This window comes from Puma concolor, chromosome C2 (genome assembly GCF_028749965.1).
Source record: "Puma concolor isolate L17-30 chromosome C2, mPumCon1.1.hap2, whole genome shotgun sequence".
NCBI classification, from domain to species: domain Eukaryota; kingdom Metazoa; phylum Chordata; class Mammalia; order Carnivora; family Felidae; genus Puma; species Puma concolor.
Window position 1 is genome coordinate 101,189,457 of NC_141675.1, and position 20,613 is coordinate 101,210,069.

The 20,613-nt window shown below is 37.9% G+C and overlaps 1 protein-coding gene across 2 annotated transcripts in view; it reads left to right on the plus strand.

Moving 5' to 3' along the window:
- Nucleotides 1-20,613, plus strand: part of SLC9C1 (solute carrier family 9 member C1) — a 90,222-nt gene that overhangs the window by 31,308 nt on the left and 38,301 nt on the right. For both annotated transcript variants that reach the window (XM_025913379.2, XM_086675453.1), the window contains 4 exons: nucleotides 1,332-1,498; nucleotides 3,323-3,448; nucleotides 6,907-7,004; nucleotides 12,760-12,879. In XM_025913379.2, the coding sequence (XP_025769164.1) occupies nucleotides 1,332-1,498; nucleotides 3,323-3,448; nucleotides 6,907-7,004; nucleotides 12,760-12,879 (511 nt within the window). The remainder of the gene's footprint in view (nucleotides 1-1,331; nucleotides 1,499-3,322; nucleotides 3,449-6,906; nucleotides 7,005-12,759; nucleotides 12,880-20,613) is intronic.

The window sequence follows — 20,613 nt, forward strand, 5'->3', positions numbered from 1 at the left end:
ACGTCTATGGCTCATAAAAAGGAATTTGTGCTTAATATTGAGAGTCCTTCAAACCTTAATGAGGTCTGGAGACAAATACATATCAAACACTTATCATATAAATATATACAATATTATATTTAGTAGGGTAGATGTGTATATGTATATATACTCTGTATATATATGTATATATCTATATCAATACCTCCTACATGTGTATCTCTTGCATATATGTATATTTACATATATTCTGTATATTTGTACATATGTACATATATATGAGATGTATATGTCAGGATGTATATGTCAGAAGTACAGACATATGAATGTGTAGATATATATCTCCTATATCTCACATATATATGTATATGTCATCTATTCTGTATATGATATTATATGTATATATCATATATTTATAAAGAGATTTACAATAAGAAGTTGGCTCACATGATTATGGAAGCTGAGAAGCCCCAAGATCTACAGTCCAAAGGTCTGAGAACCAGGAAAACTAATAGTGTAAGTTCCTGTCCAAATTGTGAAGGCAGGAAAGGACTGAGTCCCAACTCAAAGACTATGAGGCAGAGAGAATGAATTTTCTTTTGTTCTGTTCAGGCCTCCAATGGTTTTGATGAGGCCTGCCTGCATTGAAGAGGTCAATCGGCTTTGCTCAAGTCTACCAAGTTAAATATTATTCTTATCCAGAAACACCTTCACAGACACACCAAATATCTGGTTATCTTGTAACCCAGTCAAGTTGACACATAAAATTAATCATCACACCTCTTTTCTTCTGTCTCCTCATCTATCAAACTGGGAAAAGGGACTTACCTTAAAAGGTGGGTAAGGTAATCAGAGACAATACATTCAAGGTGCTGAGATGTGTTTTTCAGCATATGTTAAGCACTCGATAATTATTAACTATTACTGTTACCATTATGTACCTCAGTGTTTTTGAGGAGTATGAAAGTAGAAAAGCTTAAAATTGTCAGGGTTCCCATTATTAAACAATATATGCTGAGTCTTTAACTTAAATCAAAAATACAAAGGGAAACTTATAATCCATATTCAAAATGGTGGCATCTTGGGGCGCCTGGGTGGCGCAGTCGGTTGAGCGTCCGACTTCAGCCAGGTCACGATCTCGCGCTCCGTGAGTTCGAGCCCCGCGTCGGGCTCTGGGCTGATGGCTCAGAGCCTGGAGCCTGTTTCCGATTCTGTGTCTCCCTCTCTCTGCCCCTCCCCCGTTCATGCTCTGTCTCTCTCTGTCTCAAAAATAAATAAATGTTGAAAAAAAAAAATTTAAAAAAAAATGGTGGCATCTTTATTATTGATAAAACATGTTCTTTGTATCAAAGGTCTTCATGACGTCACATCAACAAAATATAAATCTCTTTATTGTACATTTCAACACTTTCAAGAGCTAACCAAATCTGCAGCTTCTGCACTCAAATTTGACAAAGATCTTGCTAATGCAGATTGGAATATGGTTGAGAAAGCAATTGTCCTTCAAAACCCATATGCTGTAAGCAAATAGTATCTTTTGTTGATTCTTTCAAAGCAGATATAACTAATTATCTTAAGTATAAATGTTGTAAATATTAATTCACAATTTTTAATACTTGTAATACAGAAGTTGTACTGGGGGCTCACTGTCATAATAGTAAGAAGGGGATCTTAGGGAATTTTGTGATCATTGTGGGGCAGCATAGAAGTGACAACCTCTTTGAGTAGGTAGAAAATAAGTGGTGTAAAATTCAAAAGAAGGAGTGATGAATTGGAGCTCCCTTTAAAAGTTACCATAAAAAGAGGAGAGTGAGTCTTAGAAAATGGCTAGTTTTTTGCTAGATTGACGGTGGACAGGTGCCTTTGTTCAGCATTTATTTACACTACTGTATTTGCCAAGCACTTGCTAGCCCCTAACTTATGATTAATATTATTTTTTGATATAAAACAGAATTCAAAGCCAGTGTCATAAGTTTAGGTGTGAGTGAGATGTCACCTCCTGCTTCTGAGATATGCTTTAGAATATCTGTGGTTGAAGCATATGTAACTCACCAATCAGTAATGGTTGCCATAAGAAGAAATAATAAAAGTTGTTCTGGAATCTTCTCAATGTTACTGCTGTTTTGCTATCTCCTATGTCATGTCCAGTTCTCAATGCAGTGTTTTAATGCATATTGTATGATGCAGTTTTTGCAGTGTTTTTCTGCATCATACAATATGAGGAGCCAAATTCTAGGAGTATAGCCATAAAATAATTGGTTTCTATAAAGTAGGATTCCTCAAAATCCATTTCATATCCACTAACCAGTACTTGATGCTCTAGATGGGGATCCAGAACCAAGCCCCCCATCTATAGGAATACTGCCAGGAATTTCCGGGTAAGACAAGCACCAAATCAAATTCAATTATTTTCTATAATAGCTCCCAATTTCTGATTGTGGCCTTTTGCTAACCTGGCTGCATCAGAATCTTCTAGAAAGTTTATTAAAATATGGCTTTATTTCCCAGCCCCTCCCCCGGAAATTCTGATGCAAGTGGCCTGAAGAGGGTCCTAAGAATATGTATTTTTATTCCATTTACCCAGCTGATTCTACTTCAGAGTCAACGTTGAGGCCCCCACTCTGATACCTTATCTGTTTCAGATAGCAGGTGACCAAACAACTGCTTTCTCCTCTTTACAGTGCAGACAAGGGGGACTATAACAGTATAACAGATAGAGCACTGGCCTTGGACTCAGAAAATCTGGGTTCGTATCCTAGCTTTGTCACTTTAATAAATAGCTTTGTGATCTTGAGCAAATGTTTTATTTTCTCTAAGCTTCAGCTTTTCTCATATGTAAAATGAAATTATCCATAACTCCCATCTCTCAAGGCCAAGTTCATTTTGTATTCTACCTTAATCGATAAGGTTAAAGCAGTGATTGTCAAACTCTAACTGCAGCAAGAATCATGGGATGGGTTTGTAAAATCACAGATTTCTGCCCTGTTCCCCCAGACGTGAATTTGCATTTCTAACAATTTTCAGGTGATTCTGAGGCTGCTGGGGGACCACACTTTCAGAACCATTGGCTTAAATTGAGATTATATACATGGTAGCTTTATAAACTCTCAATAATTCCATGTAAAGGTAAAAATATGATATAACTCCTTTTCCCAAAAACTGGCAATTATTTTACCTTCTAGATAACTGTGAAATGATGACAAAACTCATCTGAACATTTTTTCTGTATCTAGCAGATTTTCTATAATTTTCAAACCAAATTGTTATGTGAATTGCTTGAGGGTTATGCTAAACAATATATTAATATTCATGTATTACTTTTTTGTTATTTCTTTCTACTTAGTTGAGCCAAGGAGAAACAACAGAACATCAAAAGGTGAAATGTCTAGCCTGTAACAAGGAAATAGATGAGACCCTTAACATTGAAGCAATGGAGTTGGCCAACAGGCGTCTCTTGTCAGCACAAATAGTTAGTACTTGATTATACACTTTTAAAATGATATTTGTGGGGGCTTCTGGGTGGCTGAGTTGGCTGAGCGTCCAACTCTTGATTTTGACTCTGGTCTTGATCCTAGGGTCCTGAGATTCAGCCCTGCATCAGGCTCTGCACTGACAGCATGGGGCGTGCTTGGGATTCTCCCTCTCTCTCTCTCTCCCCCTCTGCCTCTCTCTTCCACTTGAGCTCTATCTCTCTCTAAAATAAAAAAAAATATATATATATTTTGGCCTAAAATTATACTGAAAGCTTTCTCCCTTGCTAAAGACATCTAGATTTTGCTTACCTGCTGAACTGAATAGATTGTTATAAAGGCAAAGGGAAGTTTGGCATTGTCTTAGGAATCTGCTTGATTGCCAAAAGAGAGAAAAGAAAAATGGATCCATCCAAATTGGCCTAAGTAAAAGGTGTTTTATTAAGAGGATTTGGGAATCTCACAGATCCCAATGGCAGGAATTACAGTTGAATTCAACCTTCACACGTGTTATGTGGTCATTTCGATGACACCATCCACCTCCAGTTCCACGCCAGGTTTTCGTGAAAGATACCACCAAGCCTGTAATAACTGCAAATAGAGAGTAGTAGCTTCCAGATCAAATCTTGAATAAAAATTAGAGAAATTCTGTGACACAGCCACAGAGCACACTCTGTGGGAAATTGCTAATAGCTTATTTACTATTGTTCATGTTGGGCCTTCCTCATTGCATATGGAACTGTCATGCATGTCTCATCTATTCTAGCCATACAGGATTCCAAGCATTCTATATGTTCAATCTAACTTGGGAAATGGAAGGTTTGTAGGGTATAATTGTTCTCTCTTCAGCAGTAGTCCTGGCAGACAGGTTGAATCTCAAAGGCAGCTTTTCCAAGGACCTGAATAAATTTCATTAAGCAATTGTGGCAGTGCCATTAAGGATGAACTTATGCCTATATGGTGCTTTGCTCCACCAGCAGATTTTATGACATCATGTCTTTGAGTCACTTCCAGATTTTCAATTTATTTCAGGAAAATATGTATTCAAGATCTCTCAAAATCAATACAGGACATTCCATTTTGGATCTTGCTTTTCATTAATAATATGATGTATGTCTTAGGATTTATTCTTTTTCAGTCTTTATTCTCTCCATTCATAAAATAGGAAAATGCTAACTACAGGAACTCTTGGATTCTTTCCATATATGATATTCTACATTTTCTGCAACATATCCACCATGAATCTTTTTGGTTTCTTTCCCTAAATGTTTGTTTTCTACCATTATATCTTTGTTGATTTTTGTGCTACGTGTTGGGTCTGAATCAGGAAATACTTTTGTTTGTTTGTTTTTGTTGTTGTTTATTTTTGAGAAAGAGCATGGGAGCACAAGTGAGGGGGGCAGAGACTGTGAGACAGAGGAAGACAGAGGCTCTATGCTAGCAGTGTAGAGCTCAGTGCAGGTCTCAATTCCAAGAACCATGGGATCACAACCTGAAACAAAATCAAGAGTCAGACGCTCAGCCTACTGAGCCACCCAGGTCCCCCAGGAAATCCTTATTTTTTAAAGTAAGTTGGATCTTTCTGCTCTGTTCTCCAGCTCTTTATCTCGCCTCACATCTTTTTAGCCCTTCTTTGTTCTAGAAATATTTTCACGCTTACCTTGGTTAGTTGATTTGGTTTCTACAATGTCAATTCTAATGCTCACTGCTCCAACCATAATATTAATTGGTCTATTACAGTTTTTAAAGCTTTGATAGTTTTTATTTAAATCTCAGTCACTGTGCTGACAGCACAACGCCTGCTTGGGATTCTCTCTCTCTCCTGCTCCCACTTGCACTCTCTCTCTCTATTATAAATAAATAAACATTAAAAAAAATAAATCTCAGCCATTTACTGTTTTTTTGTTTTGTTTTGTTTTAAGATTTTATTTATTTATTTTGAGAGAGAGAGAGAGGGTCAGAGAGAGACCGGGGTGGGGGAGGGGGAAAGGAGAGAATCCCAAGCAGGCTATGGGCTCGACATTGGTCTCAATCTCACGAACTGTGATATCATGACCTGAACCAAAATCAAGAGCTGGACACTTAACTGACTGGGCCACCCAGGCGCTCCTCAGTCAGGTATTGTTCACTGGGACAATATCTTCTCTACTATTGTACATTAGAAGAGGAAGCACAGCATGGTGAGACAGTGGTATAGAAGAGGCAACATCCCCCAACCATAATGGGGGGAAGAGGAGACAGGTTTTAAATTCAGAGAGAACTGGGTTTCTAATGTGATCTTGGGAAAATGACTTAATTCTCTGAGCCTCAGCTTTCTCATCTATGAAATACAGCTTAAAATATCTTCCCCATAAGTTTCCTGCAAGAATTAAATAATTCTGCATAAAACATGTCAGTTAATGTAATAGTATGGTAGGGAGATCAATAAATGGTGGTTATTTTAAGGAATCAACCATTCTCTAAATTCTTCTTACATTTTGGTGTGAATGATCACTTAAGAATTAACATATTTCTGTATCTTAACTGCGTTGTCATTTTTGTTGCTAAGCTTTCATGAGTTCCATATTACTTTCAGTTTCCTTAGTTTTCTACATACTATGGTGTTTACTTTTGAGGATATTGAAAATATGTTTATCTCACATTATTTTATAAATATTTTAATGAAGCTTAAGTAGACTGTTGAATTCCTGTATCATGGACGAACAACCTTTTGTTCCCTCATTCTTTAAATTAGTTCTATCCCTTTCTGGCATCCCCCAAGAACAAAAATGCATTTTAATATCCATATCCTGTACAGACAGGACATGTTCTATGAAAGCAGAAGTCTTTAGTTACATCATGCATTCCAATTTAGAAAGTTGGTTCATACAGAGATTTTTAACAGTGTCAGCACTCTGAGGCCAGGGCAGTGTCGGACAATGGTTTCTTCAGCATCAAAAGTAGTGCCTGAAGCAAAGTGGTCTCTCAGTATACAGACTGAATAAACAAATGAATATTTTCTGTACACAGTGGCAATTCACTTCATACTTATAATAGATTGGAGAAAACAAGAGTTCTGTTGTCAAAACATTTGGAAAAATTAAAGATATAAACCAGGATCCTCTACTACAGGATTTCTCAGAGCCTTTAAATTTCTAAGATGCATTATAAGCTTTTAAGATAGGGATATACTAGCACATTTATTGGGCCCCAGAACTCCACTTATTCTTGAAAGTCTAGTTCACATCTAGCAGGAACCTAGTTTCCCATAGAACCAGTTTGATTCCACCCAAAGCACAGACAGACCTCCTACACTGATCTCAAGATCTGGACTTTACAGAAACATTCTTTTTATAACGATACTAGATTATTTAGGGATTTTGACTTTTTTTCTCACAGACTGTTTTTCCATAAAGGGAATACTAATTTGTTATCATTAACCATGCTACATAACAATTGGACTGCACGTTTCTTTTAGGCAAGCTACCAGAGACAGTACACGAATGAGACTCTGTCCCAGAGTGCGGCCCAGGTGCTGGTGGGTGCAGTGGGAAGCTTCGGTGAAAAGAAGGGAGAGTAAGTATATTGGCAAGAGAACACCGCCATCCTCAGCCACTGCATTTAGGGAATCGGGCAAATGAGTTTTCTCGCTCTTTCTGAGACTTTGGGATCATCCCATATTATGTGTGAAAGCCACTGACTGCTCTACACCCCCAAATCAGGCCAAATGACCCACTTTTAATTTCCCAACTTGCTCTACTTTTTCACACTTCTGTAAATTTGAACAAGGCGCTTCTTCTGACTGAGATTTTCTTCCCTTTCTCCTTTTGCCTCCAAAGCTGAGCTGTGGTAAAAGACTCTTGTAGACTACTTGAATGCCTCAGTAAGGTCAAAGACTTCCTTAATTCCTCCAGGCACATCTTTTAATGAGTATTCTCTCTTTTTTTAATTTTAATTTTTGTTTTTAAAGTAGGCTCCATGCCTTACTGTGGAGCCCAATGCAGGGCTTGAACTCATGACCCTGAGATCAAGACCTGAGCTGAAACCAAGAGTCGGATGCTCAACTGACTGAGCCATCCAGGTGCCCCTATATGTTCTCTCTTAATCCTCAGCATGTTCTTGTAATAGTTACTTTTGCTGTAAGCCTCTGTAGTACACAGCAAGTTCCTTAAAGTCAGCACATTAAGAATAGCCTCAGATCTCCTTGGAAGGACGCAAGATATTTGAGCGGGCAAAGGGACGAGTTAAACTGTCATGCAGGTACATGATGGCCACCCAAAGCTCGGACATATACCTTCTTATTCTAGACCACACCCCTGGTGCTAAGGACCCCAATAATCTGCTCAGATGGTCCTCAGCTCATTTGTAAGGCCCTCTTGGGACTTTTCCTCTGGGCCATTATCTCACAAGCAAACTGGGCCTTTGGTGTGCACACCCTGAGAGCCAAGAGAAGTGCCAGCATGGTGTCCACTCACATGTACTGGCCTGTGGCACAGAGAGGGATAAAGCTGTGTGTTGGAGGAGAATCAGCCAGACTGGAGTCTCATCGCAGCAGTCTCATTGCAGTTCAAGTACAGATGTTGAAGAGTATAAGAGATTCCATTTCAAGCCTAGCCATACAAATAATTATAACATTATATTGTCAAGGTAGGAAGATAAAATATATCTTACTTAAAATTTTGTTTTCTTAATGAGTATAAGTACAAGGGCCTCCATTCCCCGCCCCACCAGCTCGAGGCCGTTCAAATGCCTATGGGACCTCAGTGGTGTTAGGGGACTGGGGAAGAGGGCTGGGCAAATGTGATCACTTTAAAACAATATGATGAACACTTTTTTTTTTTAGTTTTTTAAAAACAGCTTTATTGGTGTATAATTGATATACAAAGCACTGCGCATATTTAGTGAATACAATTTGATGAGTTTCCCCATATGCAAACACCCATGATGCCATTACCACAGTCAAGGTAATAGGCATATCCAACACATCCCAAATTTCCTTATGTCCTCCCCCGACCCTCCTTTTTCATAAGAACCCTTAACATGAGATCTACCCTCTTTATTTTTATTTTTTTATTTGTAAAAGTGATATTCTTTATTCAGCTTTTTTTTTTATCAGACTGACACGCTGCCTGCTGAGCTAAGATGGCACCTATTCAGTTTTTTTTTAATTTAATTTACTTTTTTTAATTTACATCCAAGTTAGTTAGCATATAGTGCAACAATGATTTCAGGAATAGATTCCTTAATGCCCCTTACCCATTTAGCCCATCCCCCCTCCCACAGCCCCTCCAGTAACCCTCAGTTTGTTCTCCATATTTAAGAGTCTCTTCTGTTTTGTCCCCCTCCCTGTTTTTATATTCTTTTTGCTTACCTTCCCTTATGTTCATCTGTTTTGTCTCTTAAAGTCCTCATACGAGTGAAGTCATATGATATTTGTCTTTCTCTGACTGACTGATTTCACTAGAGGTAGTATAATACCCTCTAGTTCCATCCACATAGTTGTAAATGGCAAGATTTCATTCTTTGTGATTGCCGATTAATACTCCATTGTATATATATACCACATCTTCTTTATCCATTCATAGTGCTGCTATAAACATGGGGGTGCATGTGCCCCTTTGAAACAGCACTCCTGTATCCTTTGGATAAATACCTAGTGGTGCAATTGCTGGGTCGTAAGGTAGTTCTATTTTTAGTTTTTTGAGGAACCTCTATACTGTTTTCCAAAGTGGCTGCACCAGTTTGCATTCCCACCAGCATTGCAAAAGAGATCCTCTTTCTCCACATCCTTGCCAACATTTGTTGTTGCCTGAGTTGTTAATGTTAGCCATTCTAACAGATATGAGGTGGTATCTCATTGTGGTTTTGATTTGTATTTCCTTGATGATGAGTGATGTTGAGTATTTTTTCATGTGTCGGTTGGCCATCTGGATGTCTTCTTTGGAGAAGTGTCTATTCATGTCTTTTGCCCATTTCTTCACTGGATTATTTGTTTTTGGGGTGTTGAGTTTGATAAATTCGTTATAGATTTTGGATACTAACCCTTTATCTGATATGTCATTTGCCAGTATCTTCTCCCATTCCATCGGTTGCCTTTAGTGTTGCTGATTGTTTCCTTCGCTGTGCAGAAGCTTTTTATTTTGATGAGGTCCCAGTAGTTCATTTTTGCTTTTTTTTTTCCCCCTTGCCTCCAGAGACGTGTTGAGTAAGAAGTTGCTGCGGCCAAGGTTAAAGAGGTTTTTGCCTGCTTTCTCCTTGAGGATTTTGATGGCTTTCTGTCTTACCTTGAGGTCTTTCATCCATTTTGAGTTTATTTTTGTGTATGGTGTAGGAAAGTGGTTGAGGTTCATTTTTCTGCATGTCACTGTCCAGTTTTCCCAGCACCACTTGCTGAAGAGACTGTCTTTATTCCATTGGATATTCTTCCCTGCTTTGTCAAAGATTAATTGGCTATACATTTGTGGGTCCATTTCTGGGTTCTCTATTCTGTTCCATTGATCTGAGTATCTGTCTTTGTGCCAGTACCATACTGTCTTGATGATTACACCTTTGTAATACAACTCAAAGTCCGGGATTGTGATACCTCCTACTTTAGTTTTCCTTTTCAATATTGCTTTGGCCATTTGGGGTCTTTTCTGGTTCCATACAAATTTTAGGATTGTTTGTTCTCACTCTGTGAAGAGCGCTGATGTTATTTTGATAGGTATTGCATTGAATATGTAGATCGCTTTGGGTAGTATTGACATTTTAACAATATTTGTTCTTCCTATCCAGGAGCATGGAATATTTTTCCATTTTGTGTGTGTGTGTGTGTGTCTTATTCAATTTCTTTCATAAGCTTTCTATAGTTTTCAGTGTACAGATGTTTCATTTCTTTGGTTAGATTTATTCCTAGCTGTTTTATGGGTTTTGGTGCAATTGGAAAGGGGATCGATTCCTTGATATCTCTTTCTGTTGCTTAATTATTGGTGTATAGGAATGCAACTGATTTCAGTGCATTGATTTTATATCCTGTAACTTTGCTGAAATCATGGATCAGTTCTAGCAGGTTTTTGGTAGAACCTTTTGGATTTTCCATATAGAGTATCGAGTATGATGAACACTTAAAGAAGACAGATGTACAGTGGAAGTTTATAAAAGAATGAATATAACATGCTTAAAAGCATTATTGCTGCATTGTTCAGGCAAGGTTAATATAAAAAAAAGGAACATTGAGCAATTCAACCCAATGCCTGGATTTTTCCTCTTTAAATCCTCCAGGAAGGCAGAAGCAATATATGCCTATGATGACCCAAAACCAGGAGGCCAACAGTGGGAGAAGGGGGTCAAACTGTTGAACGGACTCATAGTGGACAACAAAGGCAAATTTTAGAATATACAATTTTTTAGTCACACATGAAGTAGATAAATATGAAATAGTAATATGTGCAAAGGTGTATGCCAAGTACTGTGGGGAATAGCAAGATAAGTGGAATGGTGTTCCAATCCCCAGAGAGCTTCCTGTTAATTACACTTATATTCAGTACTTGCTTCTTTGCTGGGCTGCCTTGGCATTTACTTTGCCATTTGCTGGTCGTTCCTACCAGTAGCCTGTGTGTTGGTGTGTCCTGTGGCAAGAAAACAAGTCTAAGGAGATAAAGAGTTGGGGATTTAAACAGGTCCTGTGCTAACTGCCTGTGTCATTGCCTAAGAAAGAATTCTTTGAATAGAGAGCTTCTATTTATTAAGTGCTGTGCCAAGCATAGTTTTAAACATGTTACATGTACTACCAATTTAATGTTCTAAGAGTCCTGTGAAGTAAGTGCTATTATCTTCATTTTGCAGATGAGAAACGAAGAGGCACTAAGAGATTATAAACAATTTACCCCATGTCACTTGAATAATAGATTACAGAGCTCCCATTCAAAGTTTAAGCTGCCTCACTATCCAACCAAAGAGATATAACTGTTTTCCTAAATCAGGTCTAAGCAGTGAATGTGTTGGTAAAAAATAAGAATTCAGGAGCTTGAATTATTTAGTTGTTTGGGCTGTAAAATACCACAGAATTACTGGTATCACAGAATTCTAGGATTGGTAGGAACTAATCAAATGACCAGATCTTAGTTGAGTCATTAATTCCTTCAGGAAGGTTTCCTGATTCCCCAAGACTATATTAAATGCCCCCCCATTTGATGGATCCAAAGTGCCCTACTGTTTATCATCTCCCCAGCAACACTTACTGCCCTTCACTACAATTGTTATTTTCATGTTTTACTCCATTTATCTGCTGGATCCTTAAGGGCAGAGATCCGTATTCGTTTATGGTTTCTCCCCAGCTTTTAGCAAACATAATACGTTCAATAAATATTTTTAAGATTAGGAACAAATCAAGTCCTATATATGTTGGTGATTTTCCATGTAATTGCTACATTATTTTACTGAATCACAAAGAATTCAGTGACTTTCTTCTTTTCAATTATGTCCGTATCCTTGCAGCAGAGAAATTGCTCAAATTTCAGAGTAAGAACAGTATAATCAAGAGGAAGGACAAGGTACACCTTTGAATGCAAGTCACCAATGCCCTTCTATTTAAGGCATATTTTAAAGTGGGGCTTCAGACCCAAAGACAAAACCCTATCCTCTTTCTGATGAAGATAATGAAAACCAAGGGACTTGCCTAAGCAAGACCAAATCACAGCATATAGATCTGAGCTGCCTCAATAAAAAGCCAGAAGAAACCTAGAGACAATGGGATACATGCTACCAAATTGTCTTTTGGGGTTTTATGACCACTGATTTTCCTAAGTACCCATAACTCTTTACCCACCACGTGTATATTCCCCCTAAGTTTCCCAACTACCTGCCCAGAAGGTAAAATCAAAGGAATAAGAGGATGTGTGAGACAGGCTGGATGTTTTATATCTACTTTCTCATTTAATTATCCCTGACTGGCATGAATATTTTTACATCTATTTTATAGAGCAAACAGGTTAGTGAGGTAATTTGTTTATTGCTTCACTAGGTAATGGGGGATCCAACATGAAAGCCTGGATGTATTTGAATTCCAAATATTTAAATCGTGTTATTCTTTCCTTCCCCGAACCTTGACCTCTCCATTATAAACCATGTTTCTCTGGGTTTTTTATACTCTAATGACTGAGCCCCACAATCTAAATTCATGATTATATATCTACTTGTATCTACAACTTTGTGACTTGGACCTATGCTCATGAGAGTGCCCTAATCCCAGTTATCGATTGACAAAATTGTCTTGCTACTTTCTGATAATACTACATTATATCTATCCCCCAAATTTTAAAGCATATTTAATGATTGTTTCCCCCCCCCCCAGATATATGAGTCCTGAGACAATAAAGACTTATTCTGAAAGCAAAAAACTTCTTGCCTTTATTAGAAAAGTATTGCTCAATTGGGTGTACAATACTAAAAAGGAAAAAGGGATCCCATCAAGGTAAGTGATTTTAAACCTTACTAGAAGTGCTATTATATTGATTTTAAATTCCCTTTTAATTTTTTAAATTTATATCCTGGGAGCGCCTGGCTGACTCAGTCCATAGAGCATGTGACTCTTTATCTCAGGGTTATAAGTTCAAGACCCACATTGGGTATGGAGATTACTTAAAAATAAAATATTTTACAAACTTTTTTAAATTATATCCTGAATAAATTGGAAAATATTTGGGGGTAGTTTATAAATAAATTACTTATATACATACAAAAAATTACTTGAAGAAAAAAAGAAACAGTATAACAACTTTTTTTATTATGGAAGTAAACTTCACATAACAAGATTAAACATTTTTAAGTGTATCATTCAGTGTTATTTAGTACATTCACAATGTTTTGGAACCATCATCTCTATCAAATTCCATGACATTTTTATTGCATCCAGTGTAAATTCAGCACTCATTAGTTACTCCCCAATCTCCCTGCTCCCCAGCTCCTGCATAGTACAAGTCTGCTTTGTCTCTATGAATTTACCTGTTCTAAATGTTTCATATAATTATAATCATACAATACATAGATTTTTGTTTCTGGCTTCTTTCACTCAGCACAATGTTTTCATCCACATGGTAGAATGTATCAGTAACATGAGTTTCATCCACTTTGTAGCATGTATCAAGACTTTATTCCTTCCTATGGCTTAATTGTACAGATATATCATTTTCTTTATCTACTCATCATTGATGAACATTTGGGTTGTTTTCACCTTTTGGTTATTGTGAACAGTGCTGCTACGAACATTTATGTACAAGTATTTGAATACCTGCTTTCCGTCTTTTGGGTGTGCACGTAGGAATGAAATTGCTGGAGCATATCATAATTTTATGTTTAATTTATTGAGGAACCACCAAATTGCTCCATAGCTGTTATACAATTTCAAGATCAGGAAATATAAATCTATCAAATTTACTCTCTTTTTCAAGATTGGCGTAATGATGTAGGTAGTTCCATATAAATTTTACGATGTGCTTAGTTCTGCAAAAAACAAAATCAAATGGCATTGAGACTTTCATACGGATTTTGCACTGAATCTGCAGTATTGCCATCTTAACAATATGAAGGTTTCCAAATCATGAACTTGAGGTGACTTTTCATTTATTTAGGTCTTTAATTTCTTTCAGGAATATCCTGTAGTTTTTGGCAAATAAATCTTTGGTTAAAATTAATCCTACATATTTTTTTTCTTTTTGATGCTATTATAAATGAAACTTTTCTCTTTTTTTTAATTTTAAGTTATTTATTTACTTTATTTATTTATTTTGAGAGAGAGAAAGAGGGCATGAGCAGGGGAGGAGCAGAGAGAGGGAGAGAGAGAGAATACCAAGCACATTCCACACTGTCAGCGCAGAGCCCTATGTGGGGCTCAGACTCACAAACTGCAATATTATGACCTGAGCCAAAGCCAGGAGCTGGATGCTTAACTGACTAAGCCACCCAGGTGCCCTGAAACTGTTAATTTCATTTTTGGATTGTCCATTCCTAGTATATGATTTTTGTATATTAACTTTGCATCCTGAGGCTTTGCTGAATTCATTGATTAGCTCTTCTGCTTTTTTGTGAATTTGCTAGGATTTTCTATATACGAGACTATGTCATCTATGAATAGAGATCATTTTGCTTCCTCTTTTCCAATTTGGATGCCTTTTATTTCTTTTCTTAGATGTAACTGGAAGAAATATAGACCCCTCTTCTCAATAAGAGTATCAAAGGTTATATGGCTCTCTTTAATCTACCATACTCAATAAATACTAGAAAGATATTTTCATATTATAGTTTTTTAAGCCTTAAATACTGACTAAAGCTACAACTTTCTGAGTAATTATTTTTGATGATGAAACTTGAAAGAGAGATTTTAAAAACTATAATTGATAGTGTACCCTGTAGGCTGTCTCTAAATATCATTCATCTCAAAGAAGTGCAGATTCTGGAGTCCCAATGGCTTGGTTTAGAATCTCAGTCTCTGCCATTTATTATCTGAATGAGCTTTTCAGTTCTCAACATCTGTGTCATATTCTAGAGGCTGATATGTAAGGCCTCTGACAAGGTAACTGACCCACAATGGGTACCAAAGTATGCCAGTTGGGTTCTCCTCTGTTCCTCCTGGGACTGTGGAAAAGAATGTATAGTGTGTTTATAAGCACCTAGTCCAGGGACTAGCACTGGGTAAGTACTTACCAGATAGGAGCATTTATTACTAAGTGCTGAATAACATTCCAATAATGTAAATATGTAAAAAATATGTGATGGAATCACAAACGTGAACAAGTCCAATCACCGAAAGAAACTGGATACAAAAACACACATAATTCTTAAAATTAAAAATTCAACTTTAATGATTCCGAATCGAACAAAAAGTGGGTATAGTGTATCTGTTTTAAGGGGACGCAACTAGAGCTGCACGAAGAAGAAGAAATGCCTAGAGCAATGACAAGGCTTCTGTGTCAGTATGAGGGCTCTGAGAGAAAAAGGTCAGGACACTGAGATCTAAAGTGATAACACTTGGATGGATAGAGCTGAGGATCTTGAACCCCCACATGCTTGTGTATACGCTAACCTGGCAGAGGAGCCATCTTTTTTCCTGCTAGAGAATAGTAGCCTTCTGTCACCTTCAGTGCCCACAAATATATCACAAGGTAAAGCTTTTCTTTGTTTCCAGGTTATTCTCTACCACCTTTCATTGCTTCTAAGGTAATTTCCCGGGTCAGATCTCAACACGGTCAGAGGGGAAAATATAGTGCCTTCTTTAGGAGACTATAACTCATCTACTGAAGGAATTACAGGGCCTGACTAATACTACCAAATACTAGTAGAACATATAAGAGAATGGGTCTTGAGGGTATTGGACCACAAGGTTACAACATAAGGCCAGATTGGGGAGAATTTATTGGCATAGTGGTCTTATCCATGATGATTCAGGGTTCAACATTCTGCCCAAGGACACTTGGAGCCGGTACTATTATACTCTTGGGATGGTTCTTTGAAGCTTGACCAGGCCAATAAATTACAGTAAATGAAGTGCAGATGATAAAAATTGGAATATTTAACTAGATCATTATATGAGAATGAAGGACCCACCACATGACTTTGCTCCCTGGAAAGGACCAGAGGACATTTAGTTTCACGAGGCAACACTGAGAAACTCAATGATAGATGTCTTCTGCAAGGCATGGTTCACAGTAGTGGGGGCTGCCATGGAATTCATCTTACCAGTATCGAAAGGATTTGGGAATAGCAGAAGACAAATGGCAGCACTTAAGTGTCAGAAGCAAGGTGAGCATACTTTCTTTGGTGGACAGCAAACCTGGAGTAGCGGTCAGAGTACCTTGACCTGGGAATGGTTAACAAATAATGTGTGTCAAAGGGCAATATAGACAAATAGTTAACTACATTTTACTTGACTTTTCTAAAGATAGAGAACTGGTGAGCAAAGGGATCAGATCAACTACTACAAAGGAAGATCATGATTCCCCACCCTTTCCTTCTGAGTCAGTTCTCAGAACCAGAGCCCTTGAGAAAGATCTACAGCAATACCACAAATACATGGGATAAATATTGCCTCAATCTTTTCTCAGATCGACCTTTAAGTCACTTTACCAGAGTTACTTTGCATTGAGAAAAAGAAAATACCCTGGGGAGCCTGGGTGGCTCAGTTGGTTAAGTGTTCAACTTCGGCTCAGGTCATGATCTCTCGGTCCACGAGTTCGAGCCCTGCATCGGGCTCTGTGCTGACAGCTCAGAGCCTGGAGCCCGTTTCAGATTCTGTGTCTCCCTCTCTGTCTGACCCTCCCCCGTTCATGCTCTGTCTCTCTCTGTCTCGAAAATAAATAAACGTTAAAAAAATTAAAAAAAAAAAAATACCCAGACTTTTTTAAAGACCATGGGATATGGCATTAGAAATGGTACTGATACCAAAGGCTTGAAATGTTGTTATAGCTCTCAAGTTAGACAGGAAGCTTTTAGGCCAGATAATATATGGGAGTCTCTGACCCAGTCTGTTTCATAATAATCCAGCAAGTCCACTGTGTGGTCATTTCCCTGAATCCCCGAGTGTATAGATGGGATGAGTATATCAATGATATACAATGAGGGAATTAGTCTTTTCAGTAAATGACATTGGGAAAACTGGACAGCTACATGCAAAATAATGAAGCTAGACCACTATCTGACACCATACACAAAAATAATCTTGAAATGGACTAAAGTCTTGAATGTAAGACATGAAACCGTAAAACTCCCAGAGGAAAACATGGGAGATACACTCCATGCTAGCAGTCTTGGCAATGACTTTTTGGATTTGACACCAAAAACAAAGTCAACAAAAGCAAAAGTAAACAAGTGGTACTACATCAAACTAAAAAGTTTCTGCACATGGTCTCCTGGGTGGCTCAGTTGGGTAAGCATCTGACTCTTGATTTTGGCTCAGGCCACAATGATCTCACAGTCAGGGGATAGGCGTGGAGTCTGCTTAAGATTCTCCCTCGCTCTCCCTCTCTCTCTACTCCTCTCCCACTCATGTGTGTGCATGTGCTCTCTCTCTCTCTCTCTCAAAAATAAATAAATAGGGACACCTGGGTAGCTCAGTCAGTTGAGCATCTGACTTCGGCTTAGGTCATGATCTCATGGCTCGTGGATTTGAGCCCCATGTCAGGCTCTGTGCTGACAGCTTAGAGCCTAGAATCCACTTTGGATTCTGTGTCTCCCTCTCTCTCTACTACCTTGCCCCCGCTCATACTCTGTCTCTCCTTCAAAAATAAATAAACATTAAAAAATATTTTTTAATTAAAAAATAAATAAAACAAGTGATCTTAAAATTAAAATAAAAAATAAAAACCTTCTGCACAGAAAAAAACAAAATTAAAAACTATGGAGTGGGAGAAAATATTTGCAAATCATATATCTGATAAGGGGTTAGTAACTGATAGGTGTAAAGAACTCATACAATTCAATAACAACAACAATAAAAAAGCAAAACAACACCCTATTAAATAATGCTCAGAGGAAATAAACAGATACTTTTCCAAAGAAGACATACAAATGGTAAAAAAAAAAAATACCTGAAAATGTGCTTAATATCACTACTCCTCAGGGGAATGCAAATCAAAATGCAATGAAGTATCACCTCACACCTGTTAGAATGCCTATCATCAAAAAGACAAGAGATAGTACATGTTGGCAAAGATGTGGAAAAAAAGGAACCCTTGTACACTGTTGATAAGTATGTAAACTGATGCAGCCACTATGGAAAGCAGCTTGGAGATTCCTCAAAATAATCAAAATAGAACTACTATATGATCTAACAATCCAGTGAAAACTCCTTTCATATCCAAGGGAAATAAAAACAAGATATCAAAGAGATCTGCACTCCCACGTTCAATGCAACATTATTCACAGTAGCTAAGATATGAAAATAACCTAATTGTCCATCAGTGTATGATTGATTGAAGAAAATAAGGGATATGAGAATATTATTTGCCATGAGAAAGAAGGAAATCCTTCCCTTTGCAACAATACAGATGGATGTCAAGGGCATTATGATAAGTGAAAATAAGCCCGAAAAAGACAAATACTGCATGATATCACTAATGTGTTGAGTATACAAAAGAAAAAAATGAAAAAAATCAACTCATAGAAATAGAGAATAGCAAAGTGGTTACCTGGTTACCAGCTGAGGGGTTGAAGAAATAAAGGATGGTAAAAGGTTACAAACTTTCAGCTAGAAGATGAATCAGGTCTGAGAATCTGATATAAGACACGGTGACTATAGCTGAAAACACTCAATAGTATAGTTGAAATTTGTTAAAGGAGTAGAACCTGAAAGGTCTCATCCCCCACAGAAGGTAATCATAGGACATGATGGATATGTTAATTCATTAGTGTGGGGACTCTTTTCACAATGTATACATTAAATCACCACAATGTACACTTTAAATATCTACAATTTTATATCTAATTATACCTCAATACAGCTGAAAGTTTAAAAAAGGTAAAAATAGCATTCTGGAGATAGAACTGAGATGGGCAGAATTTGACAAGGCTTCGCTTATACTCTGGTTTCTCTTCAAATCATATAAATAGTGCGCCTTTTAACAAGGCTTCACTCTATGGCTCCTCCCTCACACAGTCACTGCCAAAGGCTTTAGAGGTCCCTGGGAATGTGAAGACAGGATCATAATTTATTCCCAATGTCATCTTCAGGGTCCCAAATTGTAAAAGTTTCAGGTCCTGAGTAATACAGATCCACCTCTGAGAGTAGGGAGATCCACTACTTACCTATTCTGAATTCAGCAGCTGATTAATCACGTCACTTGAGTTTTAACAATATAATGCATTATTATATTACTTGAAAAATGAAAAAATAAAAATACATAAGTAAATCCTTGTATCCACAGTTCCACTCCCTGGCATACTTGGTACAGAAACTTTTTTTTTTAATGTTTATTTATTTTTGAGACAGAGAGAGACAGAGCATGAACGGGGGAGGAGCAGAGAGAGAGGGAGACACAGAATTGGAAGCAGGCTCCAGGCTCTGAGCCATCAGCCCAGAGCCCGACGCGGGGCTCGAACTTACGGACCGCGAGATCATGACCTGAGCTGAAGTCGGACGCTTAACCGACTGAGCCACCCAGGTGCCCCCAGAAACTATTTTTCAAAACATATGCATGAATTTACATTTGTTGGTGAAGTGTGGATGTATACTATTCCACTACCACACCTCCTGGGATTTTTTTTCCTCAGATTTTATGCCTTGACAAAGAAAGATGCTCATGACACATTGTTATGAGAAAAGAAAAAAAATTACAGAACAAAACGTATAATTTCTTTTGTGTTTATAGGTAATGATTACATTTAGAACAGTATTCAAACTATTAATCATAGTCATCTCCGGAAGGTGGAAGGGATTAACTTTGTTTAATGATTTTTTTTTAATGTTTGTTTATTTATTTGTCTGTTTATTTTTAATGTTTATTTCTTTTTAAGAGAAAGAGACAGAGCACGAGTGGGGGAGGGGCAGAGACAGAAGGAGACAATCCAAGCAGGCTCCAGATTCCAAGCTGTCAGCACAGAGCCCTATGCAGGGCTGGAACCCACACACCATGAGATCATGACCTGAGCCGAAGTCGGGGGCTTAACTGACTGAGCCCCCCAGGCGCCCCAATGTTTATTTATTTTTGACAGAGAGACAGAGGCCGCGGTGGGGGGGGGGTGGGGGTGGGGAGGGCACTGAGAGAGGGAGACACAGAATCTGGAGCAGGGTCCAGGCTCTGAGCTGTCAGCACAGAGCCCAATGCAGGACTCAAATTCACAAACTATGAGATCATGACCTGATCTGAAGTCGGAGGCTTGACTGACTGAGCCACCCAGGTGCCCCTGTTTTATGATTTTTTTAAATACTTTCAGTTTGCATTATTCCCATCTGTGACCAAAAGTATTTCTATTAAAAGTAAAAGTGAATGAAAGTTGACGAAGGTGGGGGAAAAAGAAAGGAAATCAGCCTGAAGACATTTGGCAGAGGAGGAAATTAAAAGGACAGCATCTGAAGTGGGATGCCAGAAAGTGTTAGGGAGTGACTGTTCTTACCCAGAACTAAGCTGGCTTCTGTGCTATAGATGATTAGAACATAGCTGAGCATATAATGAAAATAATTCCGTATAATTATTTTATCAGATAAAACTTATTTTTT